General features: G+C 46.6%; 1 protein-coding gene across 7 annotated transcripts; it reads right to left on the reverse strand.

Moving 5' to 3' along the window:
* Positions 1-874: 874 nt before the first annotated feature.
* POMK (protein O-mannose kinase) lies at positions 875-22,172 on the reverse strand. Of its 7 annotated transcripts, none has more exons than XM_082715203.1 (5): positions 22,153-22,171; positions 18,586-18,677; positions 15,217-15,362; positions 13,970-14,272; positions 875-4,183 (listed from the first exon to the last, which is right to left on the reverse strand). In XM_082715203.1, the coding sequence occupies exons 4-5, from the start codon at positions 14,249-14,251 to the stop codon at positions 3,413-3,415; spliced, it is 1,053 nt and encodes a 350-aa protein (XP_082571329.1). In that variant the 5' UTR covers positions 14,252-14,272; positions 15,217-15,362; positions 18,586-18,677; positions 22,153-22,171; the 3' UTR covers positions 875-3,412. The 7 variants fall into 7 exon arrangements, with proteins under 7 accessions (XP_082571329.1, XP_082571327.1, XP_082571330.1 ...); XM_082715201.1 differs by lacking the exon at positions 22,153-22,171 and adding an exon at positions 21,608-21,713; XM_082715204.1 differs by lacking the exon at positions 22,153-22,171 and adding an exon at positions 21,472-21,592 and having other exon boundaries at positions 15,217-15,314.
* Between the last annotated feature and the right edge of the window lie 4,261 nt (positions 22,173-26,433).

Below are 26,433 nucleotides of genomic sequence, written 5' to 3' on the forward strand. Positions count from 1 at the left end.
TTTTAAATTACCCTTAAATGACCAAAACTCAGGCGAGAACAGTGATTACTGAAATTGAGTGATGTTTATTTTTAAAATAAAGGTGGAGTGGAGACCACCAGGACCTTTCTGCAGAGAGCTGCAGAGCTCTCCACCTCGCTCCCAAACAAACAGCCCCGTGTTCTGTCTCCGCATTGCTGCATTGCCACCAGACGTTTGGAGTGTTCCTAGCATCACCTGACATGAGAAAGCCCATTATGAACCATAGGGTGGCAATGATTTTTTTTAACATTTGGAACAGGTAAGCAGGGAGAGAGCACTGAATCCTTGGCTGTGCTTTGAGAATGGCTCACTTCAGCAACCTCCTCTCCTGGTCACACACTTCTGTGGAGCGCCAGGCAGCAAGTTGACTGGGCCAGGAACTCCCATCCAGGCTTTAGCTAGGCTTGCTTTTAGGATTTTGCAGTTCTTTGAGTACTGAATTATGTCTGAGCACAAGCTAATGACTGAACCCGGACAGACCAGGTTCTGGTTGGCATCTGGCATGATGAAGCATCCGAGAGAATTTAAGAGAAGCACGGTGGAGGAAATGGCGCCCACCGACTCTCATTTTAGAGATCAGGTAGTCTGAGGGCAGGACTGGGATTAGAACCCTGGTCTTCTGGCCCTAACACTGTCCCTTCCCCACACTGTGCTGTTTATTTTAGCTCTACCATCAATATTTCAAAACAAATTTCTTTAAACCGATGGTTTTGCTACAATTCAAAGTCCTAAAGCTAAGAAAAACCCTCAAATAAGAATTACATCCTGAAGAGGGTAATACAACGAGTAACTACACAATAACCACCTACATCAAGTGAAGAGTAATAAGGGATTCACAGCCTTGGCACAGACATGGGTTTTTTCCCCTCGGCTTTATTGAGATATAAATTCACATACCATAAAATTTGTCCTTTTATACAATTCGATTACTTAATATATTCAGAGTTCTACAACCATCACTATATAATTTCAAAACATTTTCATCGCCCCCCAGAAGAAACTCTGTACTCATTAGCAAGTACTCCCCATTCGTCCCCCCTGACCACCTGCCAGCCCCTGGCAACCACTAATCTACTTTCTATTTGTATGCATTTGTTTGTTCTGGACATTTCCTAGAAATGGAAGCATACAACATGTGGTCCTCTGTGACTGGCTTCCTTCAATTAGAATGTTCCCAAACTTCATCCATGTGGGAGCAAGCATGTATCAGTACCTCATTCTGCTTTACGGCTGAGTAATACCTTATTGTATGGATATACCACATTTTCTTTATGCATTCACTGGATGATGAACATTTGGGTTATTTCCATCTTTTGTCTATTATGAATGTTGCTACAAATGTTCATGTACAAGATTTTTTATAGACATGTTTTCAGCTGTCTTGGGTGGATACTTGGGAGTGAATTCCTGGGGTCATGGCAATTCTATTTTTAACTTTTATTTTTTAATTTTTATTTATTTTTTAAATTTCTTTTCAGTGTTCCAGAATTCATTATTTATGCACCATACCCAGTGCTCCATGCAATACATGCCCTCCATAATATCCACCACCAGGCTATATTTTTTAACTTTTGGAGAAAGTGCCAGACTGTTTCCTGAAGCAACTGCACCAGAAGACATTTCTACCAGAGTATTCCAATTCTCCACATCCTCGACAACCCTCATTATTGTCCATCCTCTTTTATTTTTTTTTTTAGATTTTATTTATTTATTTGACAGAGAGAGATCACAAGTAGGCAGAGAGGCAGGCAGAGAGAGAGGAAGGGAAGCAGGCTCTCTGCTGAGCAGAGAGCCCGATGCGGGACTCGATCCCAGGACCCTGGGATCATGACCTGAGCCGAAGGCAGCGGCTTAACCCACTGAGCCACCCAGGCGCCCATTGTCCATCCTCTTGATTCCAGCATCCTGACTGCTGTGGGAGAGTTTTTAATAGCAAAAACTAACAGTTAAAATACTCTAGGGAATTATATTCTCTGCTCAGCCATATGACCCAATCAGCCCCAAAAGTGGTAGACTAGGACATAATACTAATTTGGCTGCCCTATCCTACTGCTCGTGGTACCCTCCCTAACAGTTAAGGAGAGTGGCTCTCAAAATGTAGTCCCAAGACCAGCAGCACCAGTCAGAAATGCAAAGTCTCAGATTCTGTCCCAGACCTACTGAGTCAGAGCCTCTGGGGTGGGACCCAGCTCCTGCTTCTGGTGATTCCGACACCTGCTCAAGTTCAAGGGAAGGCAGCATCTATTGCTGGGCATCTCTGCCCCTCAATGTCAGCTTTAACCACCTTATTGGTGGTAATTAATACACACCAAATCCATCATCCTCTGCAAATAAGGATGATAGTGACCAAGAAAGAACGTTCTAAAGGATTCTGTCATGCAACTTAAGTGGAAGGGTTTGACACTTTCCAATAATGAGTGATATTTTTGATATAAATTGTTCCAATAATTAAGTTTGGACACAGAAAACTGAGCTGGAAGGTAAACAGGAATTTCATAAGCACCATTCAAGGCAGGAACACGGATATAATTTCCCTTGTACTTGCTTTCCTAAATATTCCTTGTCCATTCAAAACTTCAAGGAGCCTGCTATCACAGTTCTCCTTTAGGTTTTTGGAAAGAGGATGGCATAAGAATTTCACATTCATTAAAATAAACATTTAAACAATCCTTTAAAATACTAAAAACGCTGGGGCACCTGGGTGGCTCAGCAGGTCAAAGCCTCTGCCTTTGGCTCAGGTCATGATCCCAGGGTCCTGGGATTGAGCCCCACATCGGGCTCTCTGCTCAGCAGGAAGCCTGCTTCCTCCTCTCTCTCTGCCTGCCTCTCTGCCTACTTGTGATCTCTCTCTGTCAAATAAATAAATAAAATCTTAAAAAAAAAATACTAAAGACGGCCTCATCAACACGTGAAACATTACAAATACTCCTGTGACTCTGAATTTGGGAACTGAATTATGTCTGGTCATGTCGACCATCACCTAAAAACACGAAGAAAACAATTCTTTGGAAAACCACTGCATGTTTCTTTCATATCTTTCCATTTAAAAACCTTTTCTATATACATTTCTTACACTCCTCCAGATTCAGTAATTAGGGCAAGGGAAGCCTCTTTGTGGCTAATTTGTTACTTTCTTCTGCTGTGGCTAGACTCCTGCTTCTCTCGTCTTCCACTGGGAGTGATCAGCATGAGAGAGGGAGGCCGGACTTCAGTCAAACCCAGTGTGCCTGCAGCAACTTCTGCCCTGGTCCCCGGGGGGTGAACGCCACTCACGGGTGCACATGGATGCAGAGGAAGGACCACACAGCTGAACAGCAAAACCCTCACCATCAGAGCAAGATTTGCTGCATCTCTTCCATTTGTTCCCATCCTTCACTGACAGGACGGGTTTCTAGAGCATTTCTCTTGTCTGGGACACCATGGTATCTCTGAGTAAATTCAAAACCTTCTTGTAAGTGTCTAGAATATCCTGAGCTGTCGGTCGTTCTGCAGGCGTCTGGCTCTTACAGGCTTTATGAATATCAAACAAATGAAACCGGACCATATCGCTCCCTTCAACATGCCCCAAAAGGAAGCTAGAGACATCTGGAATCTTCCAGATGTCGATCTTCTCGTCATAGGAGGGCATGAGGTCATCGTCAAAAGGCGTGTCTTCCCCATAGGGCCACAGCTGTTCTGGAGCCACGAAGTCCCCATGCAGCTCCCGGTGGCCACACTTCACCAACGTCCCGGAGCTGTGGTTCACCAGGGGCAAGGCGTCCAGGTCATTCACCACGAGGCTGAAGTTACTGGTCAGCAGATACTGTGACAGCGTCTTGGGCAGGTCATTGGAGTCGCACATGACGCGTGTGCCCAGGGGGCTGTGGTGCAAGTAGTTGATGATGCTGACGTAGTCCACAGCCAGTTGTAGCCTGCGCTGCCACGTGTTCACGTTCTGGTACTTGGAAAGGTTCAGCGTTGCTTCCAGATTGCTCAAGGAGCCCAAGGGGTGATATTCAGTAAGGATAGTGTTGTCGTCCTCACAGAAGCCGAGCAGGGTGACCACGTGTTTACTCTGTAGACCTTTCAGCATCTCCAGCCCGTGCAGGAAATCCTCTTTCATCTCCAGCTGGGAGAGCCGTGAGAGCGCCACTTTGCGCTCCTTCCACTCAGACAGGAAGACCTGAAACAAAGTCACAGAGATCATCAACCCCGAAAACCGTCACCTGTGTCAGAGAGCCGGAAACCCCCCACGGAGCGCCAGAGGTGGTACAGAGAATGCAGAAACGAGGAGGGACAGACCCAGTCCCGGAGAAGAGCTCAGTCCGGTTACAAAGGCTCCCTGACGAGCAAACACGGGCCCCCAGTGCAGAAGGCAGGGTAGACCCGGGATGGAAATGGGTGGGGGTGCCGGAGGCTCCTGGGAGTTGGTCTAGAGGATAACCGGGGCTGGCCTGGCGAATGTGGAGAATGGGAAGTGCATCCCTAGGAAAGGGGCCTGTCGGATAAAGGCATGGAGTGGAAAACTGACCGGAAGCTCCAAACACCTGCAGCACAAATGGATGGGGGGGGAGGGGAGACCACTAGAAAAGGAGTGAGTCGAGCCCAGCCAGACCATCACACATCACACCACCACCTGCTTAGCTTCAGGGTAGCACAGTAAATCACAAACAGGAATCGTTCTCGGTCAGGACAACAGTTTTTGTTTTTGTTTATTTTAAGATTTTATTTATTTGGGGCGCCTGGGTGGCTCAGTGGGTTAAAGCCTCTGCCTTCGGCTCAGGACATGATCCCAGGGTCCTGGGATCAAGCCCCACATAGGACTCTCTGCTCAGCAGAGAGTCTGCTTACTCCTCTCTCTCTGCCTGCCTCTCTGCCTACTTGTGATCTCCATCTGTCAAATAAATAAATAAAAACCTTAAAAAAAAAAAGATTTTATTTATTTATTTGACAGAAAGCACAAGTAAGCAGAGCAGCAGGCAGAGGGAGAGAGAGAAGCAGGCTCTCTGCTGAGCAAGGAGCCCCATGCAGGGCTCGATCCCATAACCCTGGAATCATGACCTGAGCCGAAGGCAGCCGCGCTTAAGGTACTGAGCTGCCAAGGCGCCCCAGGACACAGTTTTAAGTTGGGTGTGGTTCTGTATTCCTTCAGCTGTAAGAGCAGAAGCAAAAGTGCCCTGCAGACTCTAGACCAGACCCACCCCCCCCGCCCCGCACCAAGTGCCTGAACAGGCCTCCTTAGACTCCCCATTTCTACTAGCTAGGAAAGGCCTGCAGGAAGGATTGTAATGAAGAACTTTTGACCTCCTGCTTAAATCTCCCAGAAGAGAAGACAGGCTCAGAAGTGAGGGTAGGGAGGTCTGGCTGCCCCCAGGCTGCGTCTGCTGCTTGTGGGCTGTTTCTCTGTGTTGCTACTTACTCACTGCTACAACACAGCTTAGGGTTTTTGAAACCAATGTGGAGTATTTATCAAGTGCCTGTAACATCAAATCCAAGATCTATTAAGGCAATAATCTGAAAGAGATAAAAAGCTCCAGGAATAAAAATCTGGCGCTACTTACAAAAGCAGGAACTGGAACTTTCCCACCCATCAGAAAATGGAGGGCAAGAACGGCAAGATCACTCAGAAGAGTGCGACGTGGTCAGCAAAAGTGCATGTATTGACAGAGTTCTCACAGTCTTCACAGAGAACAGTAATGTCACAAATGAATAAGTATATAAAATTTCCTTTATGTTATTGTTCTAACTGATAAAACAAGACAAAATTACATGGAAAGCAAAGGAAACAGGCTAATGTTTCTTCTCTTCATATATTCTCTTCATATGGTAAGATTCTAGGTGATTTTTTTCTTTATGCCTTTCAGTATTTCCCAACTTTTCCAGAATGAATATATATGATTTTACATTTAAAAACACTTTTTAGGGACTCCTGGGTGGCTCAGTTGGTTAAGCGTTTGCCTTCGGCTCAGGTCATGATCCCAGCGTCCTGGGATCTAGTCCCACATCGGGCGCCTTGCTCAGCAGGAAGCCTGCTTCTGCCTCCGCCAGCCACTCTGCCTGCCTGTGCTCACTCTCTCTGACAAAAGAAAAAAAAAAAAAAAACTTAATAGGGGGGCCTGGGTGGCTCAGTCGTTAAGCGTCTGTTTTTGGCTCAGGTCATGACCCCAGCGTCCTAGGATCCAGCCCTGCGTCCGGGCTCGATCCCATCAATTCTGCACCAACTGATTTGCATCAATTCCCTGCTCTGCAAGAAGGCTGCTTCTTCCTCTCTCACTCTCCCTGCTTCTGTTTCCTCTCTCGCTGGGTCTCTGTCAAAAAAATAAATAAAATCTTAAAAAAAAAAATTTAAAACTTAATAAACCTTGAAGACAGGCATTGTGATGCCTCCAGCTTTGGTTTTCTTTTTCAACATTCCCCTGGCAATGTGGGGTCTTATCTGGTTCCATACAAATTTTAGGATTGTTTGTTCCAGCTCCGTGAAAAATACCAATAGCATTTATTTATTTATTTATTTATTTATTTATTTATTTATTTATTTGACAGAGAGAGAGAGATCACAAGTAGGCAGAGAGGCAGGCGGGGAGAGAGAGAGAGAGAGAGGGAGAGAGAAGGAAGCAGGCTCCCTGCTGAGCAGAGAGCCCGACGCGGGACTCGATCCCAGGACCCTGAGATCATGACCTGAGCCGAAGGCAGCGGCTTAACCCACTGAGCCACCCAGGCGCCCCAATAGCATTTTCTTTTTTAAATTCATTTGACAGAGATCACAAGTAGGCAGGGAGAGAGGAAAGGAAGCAGGCTCCCTGCTGAGCAGGGACCTGATGCTGAGCAGAGAGCCTGATGCGGGGCTCAATCCCAGGACCCTGAGATCATGACCTGAGCCAAAGGCAGAGGCTTTAACCCACTGAGCCACCCAGGTGCCCGCCAATAGTATTTTGACAGGGACTGCACTGAAAGTGTAAATTGCTCTGGGCAGCACAGACATTTTAATGATGTTTATTCTTCCAATCCATGAGCATGGAATATTTTTCCACCTCTTTGTGTCTTTCTCAGTATCTCTCCTAAGTGTTCAACAGTTTCTAGAGTACAGATCCTTTATCTCTTTCATTACGTTTATTCCTAGGTATCTTATAGATTTTGGAGCTATTGTAAATGGAATAGACTCCTTAATTTCTCTTTCTTCAGTTACATGGTTAGTGTATAGAAATGCATCTTACTTCTCTGCATTGATTTTGTATCTTGTCATGTTGCTGAGTTGCTGTATGAGTTCTAATAACTCAGGGGTAGAGTCTTTTGGGTTTTCCACATAAAGCATCATGTCATCTGTGAAGAAAGAGTTTGACTTCTTCTTTGCCAATCTGAATGCCTTTTATTTATTTTTGTTGTCTGAATGCTGAGGCTAGGACTTCTAGTACTATGTTGAGCAGTGATGGTGAGAGTGTGCCTCCTTGTGTTCCTGACCTTAAGGGAAAAGCCCTCAGTTTTTCCCCATCGAGAATGATACTCGCTGTGTGCTTTTCATAGATGGCTTTTATGATATTGAGGTATGGTCCCTCTATCTTTGTACTTTGAAGAGTTTTAATCAAGAGAGAATGCTGTATTTTGTCAAATGTTTTCTCTGCATCAACTGAGAGAATCATATGTTTTTGTTTTTTCTTTTACTAATGTGCCCTATCACCTTGATTGATTTATGAATGTTCAAGCTATATTACAAAGCCAGAGTCATCAAGACAATATGGTATTGGCACAAAAACAGACACATAAATCAGTGAAACAGAGCAGAGACCCCAGAATAGACCCTCAGCTCTATGGTCAACGAATCTTCAGCAAAGCAGGAAAGAACATCCAATGGAAAAAAGACAGTCTTTACAATAAACGGTGCTGGGAAAACTCGACAGCCACATGCAGAAGAATGAAACTAGACCATTCTCTTATAGCATACACAAAGATAAACTCAAAATGGATGAAAGACCGCAATGTGAGACAGGAATCCGTCAAAATCCTAGCGGAGAACATAGGCAGTAACCTCTTTAACATCAGCCACAGAAACTTCTTTCAAAACACGTCTCTAAAGGCAGGGGAAACAAAAGCAAAAATGAACTTTTGGGACTTCATCAAGACAAAAAGCTTCTGCACAGCAAAGGAAGCAGCCAACAAAACTAAGAGGCAACCTATTGAATGGGAGAAGATATTTGCAAATGACATTTTGGATAAAGAGCTGATATCCAACATCTGTAAAGAACTTCTCAAACTCAACACTCAAAAACCAAATAACCCAGTCAAGAAATGGGCAGAAGACATGGACAGACACTTCTCCAAAGAAGACATACAAATGGCTAATAGACACATGAAAAAATGTTCATCATCATTAGCCATCAGGGAGATTCAAATCAAAACCACATTGAGATACCACCTTACACCAGTTAGAATGGCCAGAATTAATAAGACAGGAAACAACAAGTGATGGAAAGGTGGTGGAGAAAGGGGAACCCTCTTACACTGTCAGTGGGAATGCAAGCTGGTACAGCATTTCTGGAAAATGGTATGGAGGTTCCTTAAGAAGTTTAAAATAGAGCCACCCTAATGACCCAGCAATTGCACTACTAGGCATTTACCCCAAAAATACAGATGTAGGAAAAAGAAGGGGCACATGCACCCCAATGTTCATAGCAGCAATGTCCACAATACCCAAACTGTGGAAGGAGTCGAGACACCCTTCAACAGATGGACAAAGAAGATGTGGTTCATATATACAATGAAATATTACTCATTGTGCATTGATATGAATGGAACTGGAAGGAATTATGCTAAGTGAAAAAAGTCAAGCAGAGAAAAACAATTATCATATGGCTTCACTCATATGTGGAGCATAAGAAATAGTGCAGAGGACCACAGAGGAAGGGAGGGAAAACCGAATGGGAAGAAATCAGAGAGGGAGACAAACCATGAGAGACTCTGGACTCCTGGAAACAAACTGAGTGTTACAGAAGGGAGGGCAGTGGGGGGATGAGGTAACTGGGTGATGGGTATTAGGAGAGCACGTGTTAGGATGAGCACTGAGTATTATAGGCAACTAATGAATCACTGAACACTACAACAAAAACTTATAATGTACTATATGCTGGCTAACTGAACATAATTTTTTAATACTTTATTATTTTTATTAATATACAACGTATTGTTTGCCCCAGGGGTACAGGTCTGTGACTCGTCAGCTTACACATTTCACAGCACTCACCATAGCATATACCCTCCCCAATGTCCATAATGAACATAATTTTTTTTAAAAAGTAACTGATAAAAAATATTTTGACAATCAAAAATAAATAAATAAATAAAACTTAATAAAAAGATACACACGACATGGACATTGGGGAGGGTATGTGCTATGGTGAATGCCGTGAGATGTGTAAGTCTGACAATTCACATACCTGTACCCCTGGGGCAAATAATACATTATATGTTAATTTTAAAAATGTAAAAAAAAAAATACACATGAGTAAAATTCACTGGAAAAAAAATTCTAAAAGGGATAAATCTCCCACTGTTATCCTCAGAGAATAAGATCAGAGATGGGGAGGACAAGAGGTAGAAGGGAACAGTTTACTCTGTACTTCACCTCCTTCGGTAAATTTTGTTTTGTTTTTGTTTTTGTTTTTTTAAAGATTTTATTTATTTATCAGAGAGAGAGAGCGAGCACAGGCAGACAGAGGCAGAGGGAGAAGCAGGCTCCCTGCCGAGCAAGGAGCCCGATGCGGGACTCGATCCCAGGATGCTGGGATCATGACCTGAGCTGAAGGCAGCTGCTTAACCAACTGAGCCACCCAGGTGTCCCTCGGTAAATTTTGAATGTACTGCTTTTACAATTAAAGAAAATTAAAGAAAAAAAAAAAGAAAAAGAATGGGTCAATCTGCCTTTCAGTCAAACTGGGATTGCTCCAGGCAATCACAAACATAAACCATAAATAGAGTCTGGGGAAAGAAGGCATTGGCCACAGGCTCCCCGTAGGAGCAAAATCACTTCTGGTGGAGAACTGCTGACTTAGGGGCAAGATAGGGGACAGAAGGCAGCAAGAGGGATAATTAGGAATGGCCTGTGAGGGAGTAGGAAAAGTATAAAGAGGCGACGGCACAGAGAGCCAGAGTCACAAGGACAGAGGAGCCAACTGTATCAAAGGCTGCAGAAAAGATCAAGTGAGAGGAAGACAGAGAAATGACCAACCTAGGGTTTGCAGGTCTCTGGATAAGGGCAGTTTCTCTGCAGGAGGGTGTTTGGAAGCCATCCTGGCAGAAGACAAGAAGTGAATGGGAGGAGAGAAGTAGGGACAGAGCTCTGGCAATTTCATTACAGAGGAAAGAGAACGAGCACAGAGCTTCCGAGGAAGAGGGAATCGGGAAAAGGGATTTCTGTGTGAAAGGGTGTGTGTCTGCGTGCCAGTCAGAATGACCCTCGGAGTGGGGAAGACTGAGGGTGCAGGAGAGAGTGGACAGCTTCCAGGAGAGACATCATGAGAAGTCATGACACCTGAGCTGGAGGGCTTACAGGTCAGGTGACTGAAGATGAAGAAATTTTGTTTGGGAAGCTCCTGTTTCCATAACAACTTATGCAACAAGACCATGAACTAAGGCAAGGGGGAAGGAAAAGTCGCAGAAGGAACAGGATAAGACCGCTGGGCTGTGGTGAGAGCAGAGCTGAGGTTTGTGGTCACGCATGAAACCACAGGGCTGTGGGACCTCTCTACCTCCAAGGCAACTGCTCGAATGCAGATGCACAGCTGGGGTCAACCAGGTTCGGGGCTCCCCAGTCAGGCACGATGTGTTTGCGCAAGACTGACTTTGAGGCTAACAGTCACGGAGTCCCTGCTGCTGGGTCAGTGTAGGACCCAATGCAACCACCATGGGATCAACACACAGGTCCCGATAACTCAGGAATTACTAAAGCAAGGGCGCTGGGAGAGGAGGTGGTCAGAGAGCAGGATGCCAAGAACTCTGGTTACAGAAATTCCTACTGAGGAAGCTTATGCCTTCCAGCTTAGGATGCGGAGTGTTGCCCGCGTGGAGGAGCTGGTCCCAGTGATGGGAATCACGTTACATGCAGCGAGTTGTTCCAATAAGTGACTATGCAAAGGAATAAGAGGCTGCCCTGTGCTGGGACCCCCATGTGTCCCAGGCCCCAGGGCTCAAGGTGGGGGGACGGACGAGACTCATCACTGATGGTGCAAATATCCTGTGCACAAAATACTGTTGCCCTGAGGGCAAATTTCAACCAAAGACAAAAGAAAATCAATGTAATGGCCTTACAGTCCTATTTCATTTTAATAAACAAAACTACGTTACTCAGTTATTATCCACATTTTTAAACCTCATATTTGCATGGACATGATTTGTAGGGCATCCCCCAAATCCAATCTGTCCTCAAACAACAATTCGCCACCATCAAAGCTACCTACTGAAGGGGTGCCTGGATAGAGCAGTAGGTTAACTCAGATCATGATCTCAGAGTCATGGGACTGAGCCCTGTTTTGGGCTCCACACTCAATACGGAGTCTGCTTAAAAGACTCTCTCTCTCTCCCCCTCTCTGCTCCTTCCCCTGCTATTCCTCTCTCAAGTAAATAAGCAGTTTTAAAAAAACAAAACAAAACAAACTACCCACCCAAAAATATATCCTTCAAGGTAAAGAGCAATTCTGAAAAAGAAGTCCAAAAATGACCTGAGCAGTAACCTGGAACCAAGTGGGCAACCAGCCCCTCCAGGTCATGAAGACAGAAATCAACGGGGCCTAAGTCCTCTTCTCTACCCATTTCCCCCCTGTGTGTTCTTCACATCCTAAAGCTTTCAGCATCATCCCAGGTATCTATTCCCACTCACTGCCCCAGATCCGAATGCTAGGCCTGTATGTCCAACTTCACATTCACTCACAGCCTTAACATGTTCACCGCATGCACACAAAATTGTTCTTCATTCTTCCCCACTCAGGCAACGACAGCACTACTCTTGTTGTTGCCTGGACCTAGAACTTTGTGATCACCCTCTCCCTTGCTTACACCCCAGAAATGATCTATTAGGAAAACCTACTGGGGGCACCTGGGTGGCTCAGTGGGTTAAGCCTCTGCCTCTGGCTCAGGTCATGATCGTAGCGTCCTGGGATCGAGCCCCGCATCGGGCTCTCTGTTCAGTGGGGAGCCTGCTTCCCGCCCCACTGCCTGCTGCTCTGCCTACTTGTGATCTGTCAAATAAATAAAATCTTAAAAAAAAAAAGGAAATCCTACTGGCTCTGCCTTTAAGACATGACCAGAATCTACTGATTTCTTACTAGGTTCACTGCTAACACCCTTGTCCAGCTGTGACTATCTCTCCCCTGCAAGGCCCAGCCAGTCAGTCTTCCACCCCCCACCAACACTTCAGCCTCCTTTCAACACATACAACACATTCTACCTCTACTCAAATTGCTCCAATGGCTCTCCTGGTCCCACCAAGCCTCATGTGCCCTGGCCACCACTTGGCTTTCCTCTGACTTTATGTGCTACCTCCCTTCTCATCCTGCCCTCTGGTGTCACTGGCTCATTCCAGGTCCCTGAACAACCAGGCATGTTCCATCTTTGGACTCTGCTGGTACCCATCTTTCTTATTAGAACATATTTTCTCCAGATATCCACAGGGCTCACTCTCAGATCATTCTGACCACCTAGAGTAGTGAGCCGTGGCTCTTTCCTCACCCTGCTGTCTTCCCAGCACACGTCATTAACATATTTTATTGAGCATCTATTTCTTATTCATTGACTCATCCCCCAACTAGAAAGCTTCAAGAGGCTCTGTTTTATTCATTGCCACAGCTCCAGCACCTACAATGAATGGATAAATCTTTTTTTTTTTTAAATAAATATTTTTTAAAAAGTTACCTTGTTCTATGGTTTTACTTTGCATAAATTCCATTCCCTTTTCCCTGACTTCTTCCTTCAAGATGTCTCCTTTCTGGGGCGCCAGGGAGGCTCAGTTGCTTAAGGGTCTACCCATGATCCCAGGGCCTGGGATGGAGCCCAGCCCTTCATTGGGCTCTCGGCTCAGTGGGGAGCCTGCTTCTCCCTCTCCTCCCGACTTGTGATCTCTCTTGCTGTCACTATTCTCTCAGGTTAAGTAAATAAAATCTTAAAAAAAAAAAGTCTCCTTTCCACATTCATGGTGCACTGGTCTCCCCAAACAAAAGCCAGCTGTCCATGTGGATGCATTTTCTGTTCCCTCTCTCCCTCCTGCCAGTCACTCAATACATCCTCACAAAGGAACTCTGTGCAACAATCCTTCTCTGGCCTCTAGAGGCATCAGCGGGCCTTAGCTCCCACAGAACCAATAAGTCCGGGACCAGGTGCAGCCAGCACACACTGGTTGCCTACAGACAACAGCTTTTGAGGCATCTGAATGCACCCCTTTGGTTTCTCTTTTTAAAATAAAAAACTTTTTTTTTTAAATAAAAAAACTTTTAAAATGTCAAAATAATCCCATGCCAGGGCTTGAAAAATAAGAATTAAAAAAATTGCCCATAATCTTTTTACCATAGCATAGTTTCTATCATTTCTGTATTTTTCTACGAAAGCACATTAATTTTGCAGTTGAAAATCATGTATTATGCAGTTTTGCATTTTGCTTTTTTCATTTATCCTCATAAGATTTTTTTTTTCCTGCTGCTACACAGAGTTCCTAAACACACTAAATGGCTGCAGAATATTCTATCAAGTGGCTAGCCCATAATGAACTATATCCAATAGTTTTTATTACTGGTTTTCTATTGCTATAAATAACAAAGCAAAATACTCCTTGATGCATTTAGTTTTTCCTTCCATTGGATTAGGATAAAGTCCCAGATGTTAGATCACTGGGCTCAAAGGCAGAAATATTTTGAGGACCCTTCACACATAATGCCAATTTGCCATCCTGAAAGGCCACCCCATTAACACTCAGAGGTAACCCAGCACTCACTCTCTTCACGGCTCCTTCCCCAACACGCTTCAGCTGCCTCACTTCTGTCCTCAGCTCCTCGCAGGACAGCCACGGTGAACAGTTTTTCATCTGTCCCATTCTGAAATGTCCGTGGGGACAGTGGGTGGAGCCCGGAGTGGAGTGGGGAGGGGCGATGAAAAACCAGTCAAGGCAGAGGTAGAGGAGAGCATTCATGAGAGCCATAGAGAGCAGCAGCCCCGCGGCTGGGGGCACTGCTCTGCGGGGAAGGCTTCTGCTGCTGTCCTGGGCTTTCCCGTCCATGCTGCTATCCTCTGCAGGTTCCTGCGATGTGACACCAAACAAGAAGTAATCATGAAGGTGTCTGGGTGACAAGGGGTTAAAAGAAGGCACAGCCTCTCAGTCCTCTTATGCCTAAGGATCCTGCATACCTTCGGGTCCTTGGGAGGATTAAAGAAGGTATCGAGTACTAGGTTCATTCTAAATGCTCAGTGTCAGCTGTTCGCACAATCCGTGTCTTGTTATCGCTTGTCTGGATTCCACCAGAAGGAAGGTGTTTGTGTGTGTCTGACTTTGTGTCCCTCCCACAGGATTGAGCAAAATGAAAGCAAGCCGCACTTGTTAGTCCAGTGGGGCCAGGATAGATGGACAGAAGAGAGCAGCCAAGATCAGATATGGTGGGGGTGAGGGCAAGAATGCTGACAGCCTCCTGAACCAGCTAAGGAATTGGGATAATCCCTGGAAGGTACCAGAAAGCTCCCTAACATTTTTAAGAAGCAAGGCTCCTCTTCAGCAGGTGTGACAGATGTGTCGGGGTGGAAGAGATGGTGGTGGGGAGACTGGGTCAAGGGCTCCATCAGTCGTGTGGGGTTTGAGCTGAGAAGCACGCGGGCTGGAGTAACAGTCGTGAGAACAGAGAGAGGGTGACACGCAGGTGACCCTCGCACCAGGCACCGCCGAGAAGGCTGGACACTCAGCGGCTCAGCTCTAGTGCTGGCGCCGGCGGGAGGCTCACGGTGGAGGTGGGCATTCCTGCCGAGTTGTTGGAGAGGGCTGGAAGGACCCTGGAGGTCAGGTACTTGACGCTCAGGGTGCCTGAGGCAGAAGCTACGTGTGCACGAGAGTGGAAGCGTGTCGATATTTTGACTAGAATGATGGGCGTAACGGTGTGTTCTCTTAGTGTCAGTACTGGGATGTGTTGGGGACACTAGTGACAGAACTGACCCTGTGCTTCCGGTGTCTGAAACGACTGTGACATGAAGGGTTACCTTCCAGGAGCGCCTTCGTTCTCCCTGCTCAGGCCTCCACCCAGACACCTGGGTCACTCAGTGTCCTGGTTGGTCCCAGGCATGGGTTTGAAAACATTCTGCCACGAAGTACCAAAAAGGAGGTTTGCTGAAGGAAAACTGCAACTCTGCACAGAGACAAACGGCAACAGTTCAGATGGTCTTCCCCAGGGGCCCTCCTAGGGTCTGGGCGTCCCCCTCCAGCCCCAGGATGGAGCAGCAGCTGCAGGAAGTCCTCCGACAGCCTGGTGGCCATCGTGGCACCCTGCCAGCTGGTCTGAGTTCAGAGTCCGCATCTCCCCTGACGCTCCCTTAACCTCCATCGCCAAACGCTACGTTCATGAAGCCCTTTCCCCATGCTCAACCCCACCTAGGCCTTGGGGATCTGGGAGTAAATACACAGATATGGTTCCTGTCCTCTTGGACCTTAGGGAGAAACCAGTGGAGGAGAGAGACAATAAATAAGAAACAAAAAATCTTCTCCTTGTATATTGTGATGAGCTTTTAAGGATAGAGACTAACAGAGAGGAAATCCCTGGATGAAGCAGTCCTAGAACACCTCTCCAAGGACCAGAGGCCCGAGAGGTGACAGCCGTGAAGAAAATCTGAAGACATGGGGTACCTGGGTGGCTCAGTGGGTTAAAGCCTCTGCCTTCGGCTCGGGTCATGATCCCAGGGTCCTGGGATCTAGCCCCATGTCAGGCTCTCTGCTCAGCGGGGAGCCTGCTTCCCCCCTCCCTCTCTGCCTGCCTCTCTGCCTACTTGTGATCTCTGTCTGCCATATAAATAAAAACTTAAAAAAAAAAAAAGAAAAAGAAAAAAGAAAATCTGAAGACAGTTCTTTCATACCTTCTCCTGGAGATAGTCAGCCCACCCACCATTCACAGCGCTGGGACAGCCAGGTGTAAAGTTCACAGAAAAACAGCATTTCTCCTAAGTTCACCCTGCAGCTATAAAGACTTTAAAGCTTTAAGGACTATCTATACTTTCTATCTCCAATACTCCCCCTCTTCCTCTAGAACCCGAGGCTACTCCACCCACAGTGACCAAATCGCCAGGACCTCACTATTGCTGAATACAGGAGTCAGTTCAGTCACAGGCTTGACCACTAGGTGGCATCTGGCATGGCTGATCCCTCCCTTCTCCCTGAAAGGCCTTTGTTACCTGGTTCCCAGGAAGGTGTACTCTGGTGGCTCTTCTTGCCTTTGTCTGTAGACTGCTGGAGTGTCGGAGCAAATCCATTGCTCAGTATATGCCCAAGGGAACTGACAACGTACATTCACATGAACCCTAGTCACTAGTACATGAATGTTCACAGCAGCACTTCTCCTAACAGCCAAATAGTAGAAATAACCCGAAGTCCATACATGGACAAATAAAATTTGCTATAAGACATGGAATATTAATCACCCACAAAAAGAAATAAAGCACTAATACATGCTGTAACATGGATGAAACTCGAAAACTTGATGCTAAGTGAGATAAGGCAGACACAAGAGGTCCTGTATCGTAGGACTGTATTATATGAAATGTCCATACAGGCACATCCATACAGACAGAAAGCAGGTTAGTGACTGCTAGGGGCTGAGTGAAAGGGGAAACGGGGAGTGGTTGCTAATAGGCACAGGATTTCTTTTTGGATGAAAATGTTCTGGAATTAGTGGAGATGATTGCACAACCTTGTGAATATACTAGAAATCAATGAACGGTACACTTTAAAGAGCAAACTTAATGGTACGTGAATTATATCTCAATGTGAACAGATAACAAAAATGCTTCCCAAACACAATGTCTGCCCCCTCCCTACAAATCTGCTGTTTTCAGCGTTCAGACCCTCAGCGCTCAACAGCTCTGTTCTTCCAGTGACCCAACCTCAGTGACCCCCCAAGGGTCAGCAGAGCAACACTGCTTTCTCTGAGCAAGACATTTTAGAAGTAATGGATTCTTCCACAATCCCATGTAGTTCTTCCTAATTAATTTTTTAAAAATGCTGCCGTGCAAATTGCCACTGTGATTATGAGGTGTCCAGCAAACCCTGGCTCTACCGCACTGTTCCAGCCTCACTTGAGTCTCCGCCTTTCCTTGACATAATGCCACCTGCTCATCTGCCCCTCAGTCTTCCCCGCTGTGCCTGCTGGGATTGCGCTGGCTGTTTGCTCACCTTTTCCACAAAGACTCCGGGCCCGTGTCTTTCTCTCTGGCCCATTCCCTCCTGTCTTTAGGGACTTTGACTAAAACTATGATGAATTTTCCCATTCAGCCCTCACGGTCTCCTCTCTTGGTACCTGATTCTTAGAAGGTGCTCTTATAGAAATGAATAAAACAACCGCCATCTCTCTTCTACAACATTCGAAATGACCAAGTGTGTCTCAACTCAGACCTCAGGTCAAGAAACAGCACTTTTTTCTATAAAGGGCCAGATGGTAAATATTAGGTTTAGGGGCAAAAGGTGAAATTCAGTGACAACTGCATCACGTGACTTGTGGGGCACCAAGAGGCAGTGTAAAGCCATGACAGGCCACAAACTCTCTGTCACTGTCATTCAGCTCTGTTCCTGGGTGTGAAAGCAGCCCCCTACATTACAGAAACAATGAGCGTGGCTGTGTTTGAATAAAACTTTTCATACGGAAAATGAAATTTAAATTTCATAAAGTTTTCATGTGTCACATAAGATTATTTCTCTTCTGACGTCCCCCCCAGAGTTTCAAAAGGTACAAAGCATTCTTAGCTCACAGTCATACAAACGCAGGTGGCAGGCAGAGGCTGGCTGAGTCCCGCACTGGGTGGTGCTATTCTTTTTTTTTTTTTTTTTTAAGATTTTTTATTTATTTATTTGAAAGAGAGAGTGAGAGAGAGCATGAGAGGGGAGAAGGTCAGAGGGAGAAGCAGACTCCCCATGGAGCTGGGAGCCCGATGTGGGACTCGATCCCAGGACTCCGGGATCATGACCTGAGCCGAAGGCAGTCGCTGCAGATCAGCCTTCCATCCTGAGGCTTCCCTCTGTGTAATCTCGCTCACGCGCATGGCGATGGCACTGGTCTCCAAGTCTCTACGGTGGCCTGGGTATTTCTCCTACACTTCACTCAGCTGGTTTGTCAAGGCCTGGGATGTCCAGAACTTAACTCTGTCCTGTCTCCAGCATGCCCCTCCTCCAGGGTTCCCTCACTGTCACAAGCATACAATGCCCACTTGCTCAAGTCACAAAACAGGCGACTTGGTTCCACCCTCCCCCAACCTCCAAACCGACCAATCACCACGCACGGTCAATTCTTTCACCCAAACCTCTCCCAGCTCTGCTCACTTTTCCCCTCCCCACTGCCACCCCTGGTCTAAGTCTCCAGCATCTCTTACCTGGGCTTCTGCAACAGCTTCCTGCACGAACTCCCACTTCCTTCTCTTTTCCAGTCCATTCTCCACACAGCAAATAGAAAATTTATTCTTTCCTGAAATGTTTCAAGCACAGAAACAACTAAAAAGTAAGATCATGAACACCCGTCCAGCTTCATCAAGTAACGGTGCATCACAAAGATCTTTTTTAAAGAAATAAAATAAATAAAGAAATAAAATATTATATATATAGTTGAAGCCCCTTTGGACTCCTCCAGGTCCTATTCTGCTCCCTCCCAAGAAGGAACCACCATCCACAAGCTGATGTTCCAGGACCTGCAGCAGCAGCAGCATCTAAGAACTTGTGGGAAATCTGAGTTCTGGAATCCTCTCTCCAAAACTCCTGAACCAGAAACTCTCAGGTGAGGCCCAGAAATCTCTGTTTTAACAAGTCTTCCAGTGGATTCGGATGCACGCTCAAGCCCAAGAACCACTGGTGTATAGAATTTCCACACATACTTTTTATTTTCACCACCAGTATGTGCCTATAAATAACAACGCATAACACATCGATGTTTACACACCGTATATAAGTAGCTGTACTGTATCCATCCTTTGTAACTTGCTTTTTTAAAAGCCTAACATTAGGGGTGCCTGGGTGGCTCAGTGGGTTAAAGCCTCTGCCTTCGGCTCAGGTCATGATCCCAGGGTCCTGGGATCGAGTCCCACATGGGGCTCTTTGCTCGGCAGGGAGCCTGCTTCCTCCTCTCTCTCTGCCTGCCTCTCTGCCTACTTGTGACCTCTGTCCGTCAAATAAATAAATAAAATCTAAAAAAAAAAAAGCCCAACATTAGGTTTACGAGGTTTATCCATGCAGGTACATCCAACTCGAGTTTGCCATTTTCACTTGTTTAACTATACCATCAGCAAAGCGAGTTTTGTACACACCTCCTTCAGCACGTGTGGGAAGTTTCTCGCTGGCGTACACAGGGTGATCTTTCTAAAGCATAAATCCAATCACTCCTTGCTTAAAATCAACTAACCGTCCTTCTCTGTCCTCAGGGCAATGCCCAAACTCCTATAAGGCCCCCTGAGCTCCAGCCTCTGTCCACCTCTCCAGACGCCTCCTTGCACCCCGCACTCTAGGCCCTGAGCTTCCCTCTGTTCTTGAAGTCACCCGCGTTGAGACGCCCAGGCTCTGGCATGTGCATCCTTTCTTCCTCAACTGTGAGCAACCAGGGTACTGCCTGCCTGCTTGGTGCACCCCTGGGTCCTCAGCAGCTGGTGTGCAACAGGCACTCAGTAAAAATGCACTGCCCGCCGGATCACTCAGGACTCCTCTCTGCCACCTTCACAATCCCACCAAATTTGTTCTTTCTCTGTTCACGTGCCTGTCCTCTGATGCTCCCTTCCAGCACCTCCTCCAGTCTGAGTTCACCATCTTTTTACTTCTCCAACCCCCTTGCTGTGACCTTCCTCGATCCTATCTTGCCACAGGTAGGATAGTCAGTTGGTTGTATAGTGCCTAAAACCTATCGTTTTTGTTTTTTTTCTTTTGGAGGGATACTACTTCCTTCATTTCCACACAAAGGCTGCCAGCATCAGGTAGGAAATTCTGCAGAACTCTAGAAATTCATTTTTTCTAATCTACATTAGATCAGTACCCAATTACTTTTTTTTTTTTTTTTTTTTAAGATTTTATTTGACAGGACGCCTGGGTGGCTCAGTGGGTTAAGCCGCTGCCTTCGGCTCAGGTCATGATCTCAGGGTCCTGGGATCGAGTTCCGCATCGGGCTCTCTGCTCAGCAGGGAGCCTGCTTCCTTCTCTCTCTGCCTGCCTCTCAGTGTACTTGTAATTTCTCTCTCTGTCAAATAAATAAATAAAATCTTTAAAAAAAAAAAAGATTTTATTTGACAGAGAGAGACCACAGGCAGGGGGAGAGAGGACAGGCTCCCCACTGAGCAGGGAGCCCAACACGGGGCTCGATCCCAGGACCCCGGAATCAAGACCTGAGCCAAAGGCAGGTGCTTAACCAACTGAGGCACCCACGCACCCCACACAGTACCCATTTAATGCATTTCTTGTGGACCCGGAAGTTATATGCCTCAATAATCTTTCAATTATCCCACTTCTGAATCCTCAGAAAAAAACTCACCCAAAAATTCAACTAACTTTCACACAGTGTCAACCTCACACCAATTCTGTGAGACACATATAATTATTATTCCCATTTAACAGAGAACTGAGGAGAAGCGACGTAGCCAAGGTCACTAAACTGTAGTTGGAGGCCTCCAAGTTTTCTGGCCTTAAACTCACCTTATTTCTCTAAATCCTGCAACGGGGGAGGGGGCTGGGTGGGGCGTGCCTGGGTGGCTCAGTCGGTTAAGCGGCTGCCTTCCACTCAGGTCACGATGCCAGAGTCCCGGGATCAAGTCCCACATCGGGCTCCCAGCTCAGTGGAAAGCCTGCTTCTCCCTCTCCCATTGTCCTGCTTGTGTTTCCTCTCTGTCAAATAAATAAATAAGATCTTCTTATGAATAACTAAATAACTAAATAAATCCTGCAGCACGTTCACTGTGTGGGGGTGGGGGGTAGCCGTGAGGCTGCCCACTCTGGCCCACCCCAACACCTGACGGGCCTCTCTCCCTTAAAGGCGTATTTCTGGAGCAGCCCGTGTGGCTGAAGGAACTCTGGTACAAAAAGAAGCAAAATGGCAATGACCGTTGCTGGTTCACAAGGAATGAAGACTGTGGGGCCAGGTGGGTCAGGAGAAATGCAGGCACTGTTGAGACAAAGAACTTCTGACGTTGGTAGCTACAAGCTGGCAGTGGAAAAAACTGGCAACCACTGCTCTACACTCACAGCTCGTTTACAAGAAAGAAAAGGAATAGCACAAAACCAGTTTTTACCGATTTACGGAGTATTCGATTCAAGCAGAGAAGGAACGGACGGGTGCCACCCAGTGCAATTTAGAACAGAATCCCATCTTGCCACCAGGACACACGGCGCTTCACAGTAATTGTTTCAAACAACTCGGACGCTTACTTAGCCTTAAGCTGCTACGGCCACAGCAAAAAGGACGGAGACAAGGCCGCTCCGCCCCGCTGAGCCGTCACGAACCGAGGCCCAGGACGACCCGCACCACGGAGGCCCGCGCCGGGAGGCGGCGCGCGGCTGCGGCACTACAGGGCCGAGCGCAGCGGCCGCCGGAGGGACGGAGCCGCCGAGCGCAGCGGCCGCCGGAGGGACGGAGCCGCCGAGCGCAGCGGCCGCCGGAGGGACGGAGCCGCCGAGCGCAGCGGCCGCCGGAGGGACGGAGCCGCCGAGCGCAGCGGCCGCCGGAGGGACGGAGCCGCCGAGCGCAGCGGCCGCCGGAGGGACGGAGCCGAAGCCCGGGGCGGGCCCGCCGCGCCAAGGTACAGCCGGGCCGGGAGGCGCGACGCGGAGGGGCCGAGGCGGCCTCCGGACAAGGACAGACCCCGCAGGAAGCCCAGGCACCCTCCGCAGCCGCCCTCGGCCCCCGCCCGCCGCTACCCCGCGCTCCCTCGCGCGGAGCCTGGCCGCCACACCTCCACGCCAGCCGCGCCTACCTGCGGCCCGGGTCGGATCCGCGGCCTCCTGCGCAGGCGCGGCCGGAAACCAGCCCTGGCAGGGCGAGCGCGATGCCGCCCCCTGGCGTCCGCCTCCGGCCACGCACCTGGGGGCCGGCGCAGGCGGGATTCTAGCCCAGGTGCGTCCACCGCTCTCCTATTCTGGCTTCTCTCCGAACCAGTGAGGACAATGAGATGTTGACCTAGTGTTAGGTACCCCCAAAATGGGTCCCCCAATAATGGGTTCGAGATTATAGGAGCGAGATGGCTACAAAGTGAAGGTCAAGCAAAGCTTTATTTCGCGCCAAGCATCAAGAATCAGACCCACCGTCAGACAGACCAGTTGGGGTCGCCCCTTACAGAGGATGACCCCTCCCTGCTTTCCAGACTAACTTTTATAGAGCAAAGGCCGTGTGGTTGGGCCTGGCCACACACAGGTGGCTAATTGAATTACAATTCACCCCACAGTAGCCATGGAAACCAGCCTGGTAGCTAGGAGACAGTCTGTGCCTGGCCTGACCCACCCTTGTATTTGAGCTTTGTAACCTGAGTCTGGTTTCCAGGACTTGTTTTTAAGTCCTCTGGAGGAAGGGGAGCAGGGACTGTTTAAGGGTTAAACAACAAAGTTGTTGTTTGACCTCAATGGAAGCCTCTGGCTAAAATAAAAATATAAAATAGGTCCTTGCAACCAGTTTTGTTTTAGTCCGGAGTCCCAGCCTGCTGCTCGCTATGGTGGAGGGGAGATGGAACATCTAGATCTTTCATAAAGCTTCCGGTCACTGCAAAGCGGGGGGGTCGCCGAAGGGAGCCTTCAGAGCATATGCGGATGCTTCAGATCTCCAGGGAAACTGTTAGAAGGGCAAATCCTCGGCTCCATCCCACACCTGGAGGCAGGTAGGGTCCAGCAACTTGCGCTTTAACCAGGTCTCTGGGTGATGCCAAAGGCCCCAAGGCCCTGGTTTTTATTCATGACTTTGCATAGCAGAGTGATACTGCTATGCGTCCTGCTCTAGTAGCACTGACGGTACAAGGGCTTTAGGTGGGTTTTGGATGGAGGAAAGCATCATTAACAGAAAAGGTAGCATAAGGAGAAGACATTTTGAATTTGTAAAGGAATGGGAGTCCAACCTAATATCCAGTAGGACCTATCATCTTTGGGGGGGGAATAATAAAGATTCCCCCCATTTATAGGAATTACCTGCCTCAGAGGATCCTGTGATGCTTTAGAAAGGGATGATCTCTCCAAGACAGAGAACATACTGAGGAAAGAAGAGAGCCAAATCTGAGCTCATGGAAACTTAGATTTCAGGATTAGAGAAAGTGTAAAGCACAAAGAAGCTATGAAAGCCAGTAAGAAGAGATTTCAAGGCTGATTCCTGGTACGATGGAGAAAACACATGAAAACTTTTCTCTCCCACCAAACACCACTGTAAAACCTGAACAGAACTCATGGCACAGCTATTTGGGGTCTCTGAAAAGCAACTATCTCCAGCTGGATCAAAGAAGAATGCCAGAATTGGAAGTACCACTGATTGGTACTTCCAAAGACAATGTTATTGTCTTTCTTCTGGTATCCTCAAACCTGGCTCAGTACAGCCCCAATTCTGGAAGTGAGCACTGATGGGCAGAGACAGACCCTGGAGAAACCGTCTGGTCTGGCTCATAAAGCAGAAAAAGAAACTTCAAAACCTCAGAGACAGTGGAGAAAGTCCTGGGTTTTTTTCCTTCTCTTTTTACTTAATTTCCTTGCACCCCAGCCTCCAGTCAGTCAATTCTGTGTCAGGAGCAATGGCAGAATCAAAAATGACAGGCAGCAGAAAACTGCAGGAGCCAAAACTCTGGAGCAGAGTAATCTTCCTCTCGATTCAGTGAAGCTGCAACCCCAAGAGGGAAGAGAGAAACTGCGTTGCTTTTTGTTTTTCTGCTGCTGTGGCACAATTGTGAGAGTGGGCAGTTGCTTATCAGAAGCGGAACATTTCTGGTCAGAGGACCAAAATGAGAAGTCCCAGGGAAGTGAAAAGTAAGGGAAAACAGTGCAAAAGGAGAAATTCAGGAAAGCAATCCCATTAAAACTGTTTCTGAACTCTAGAGCTCACCCGTGACCTGCACACCATAGATCCCATTCTTTTTTTTTTTTTTTTAAGATTTTATTTATTTATTTGACAGAGAGAGATCACAAGTAGGCAGAGAGGCAGGCAGAGAGAGAGGAGGAAGCAGGCTTCCCACTGAGCAGAGAGCCCCATGCGGGGCTCGATTCCAGGACCCTGAGATCATGACCTGAGCCTGAAGGCAGAGGCTTTAACCCAGGGGCCACCCTGGTGCCCCCATAGATCCAATTCTAACTGGCATATAAAGACTTTGAGAACTATGCTAACGGATAGCTTTCTGCCCAGGTTCCACTGTGTGATGCACTCATGAGACAGATCCAAATAGCACTACAAAATATTTGAAAACTGAACTGCCTTTGGAACATAGCCACAGAAGAAGTGTTGGAACATAGGACCCATACCTAACTATAACAAGTGTTTGTTAAAATGAAAATATCGACATTCTCCTTAGGATTTAAACAAGAATCAGAGGATCATGACACTCAAAATGCCCAGAAATAGAAAATTACAAGGCATATGAAGGATCCAAAAATCTCAACTTGCATGGGAAAAGACCACTGACAGTCACCAATGAAGAGATGATTCAGATGTTGGGATTATTTGACCAAGACATTAAAACAGTTATACAAAAAAAAAAAAAAAAAAGTTATACAAATGCTCAATCATGAACACTCTAGAAACAAAGTTAAAATAGAAGGTATTCGTAAAGAAATAGAACTCAAGAAGAATTAAACATTTTAGAATTGAAAAATACATAACTAAACAGACTTTACTGATCCAAGGGCAGAATGGACATGACAGAGGAGAGTCATTAAACTTGAAGAGAGATAAGAGAAATCATTTAATGTGGCCAACAGAGAGAAAAAGAAGGAAAAATATGAGCAAACCCTCAGGTGCCTGGGGGCCAAAAATAAAAGGTCTAATATTCTTGTCATCTGAGCCCCATAGGAAAATAGAAAATACTAAAAAACTACTTGAAGAAATCGTGGCTGAAAATGTACCAAGTTTGGTGAAAAAGTCAAGATTCAAGAAGCTGAGCAAGAAAGATAAATTCAAGACACACATACCCAAACACATCAAAATCAAATTGCTGAAAACTAAAGACAAATTAAAAATTCTGAAAGCAGCTAGAAAGAGAGAAACCCGTAAGCAAACAACCATCCTAATGACATATTTCTCACCTGAAGTCACACAGGCCAGAAGTAGTAGCACATTTTTTAAGTGCTGTAAGAATTATACATCTGGGGGCGGATGTATAATTCAAAGCCTGCTTTGCCCTCTCTCTCTTGCTGCCTGCCTCTCTACTTGAGTTCTTCTTGAGTTCCTTTTTTCCTTTTTTTTTTTTTTTTTTTCTTAAGATTTATTATTTGAGGGGCATCTGGGTGGCTCAGATGGTTGGGTGTCTCGCTCTTGATTTTGGCTCAGGTCATGGTCTTGGGGTGGTGAGATTGAGTCCCATGTAGGGCTCCCAGCTGGGGAATGGGGTAGGGGATAGTCTGCTGGAAGATTCTCTCTCTCCCTCTGCCTCCGCCCCTCCCCCGTTTGCTGTCTCTGAGAGCACACACTTGCTCACAGAGGGGAGGGGTTAGAGGAGAGAATATTCAAGCAGATTCCCCACTGAATGCAGAGCCCCATGGGGACTGATACAGGGCTTGATCTCACTGCCCATAAGATCATGATCTGAGCTGAAAACAAGTCAGATGCTTAACTGACTGAGCCACTAATTTTTTTTTTTGAGCTCCTAAAATATGTTTGACATTTGAGTGCAAAAAAGTATAAAATTGTCTGATGGGGTTTTTGATGTAAAAGGGTGTAACATAAGACAACTACAGCATAAATGGTAGAGGGTAAGGAAACCTATATGGTTATAAGGTTTCTAGAGTAACCACTAAAAACAAAATAAAACCAAACAAATCACAACAGAGGATAACAGGAAAATCTCCTAGTACTTGGCAATTAAACATACTTCTGAATATTCCATGGGTCAAAGATGCTGTCAAGAAGGGAAATCAGAAAACAATTAAGCTGAATGAAAATGTAAAATGTCAAAATTTCTGACAACAGTAAAAGCAGTTGCTTGAGGAAAATGTATAGCAATTGGTATGAGTGAAAAGACAGAGTTGACATGTTCATTGGAAATGGTAGACGAAAACACTGCGTATCATACATTCTT

The sequence above is a fragment of the Mustela nivalis genome (assembly GCF_964662115.1).
Source record: "Mustela nivalis genome assembly, chromosome: 20".
Lineage (NCBI taxonomy): Eukaryota > Metazoa > Chordata > Mammalia > Carnivora > Mustelidae > Mustela > Mustela nivalis.

Bases quoted from the DNA above. Each gene is read 5' to 3' on its own strand.
- POMK (XM_082715206.1), bottom strand. From the start codon at position 14,251: ATGGACGGGAAAGCCCAGGACAGCAGCAGAAGCCTTCCCCGCAGAGCA. The intron at 4,184-13,969 runs GTGAGTGCTGGG...ACTTTGTTTCAG, and splicing joins GGGAAGGAGCCGTGAAGAGA to GTCTTCCTGTCTGAGTGGAA.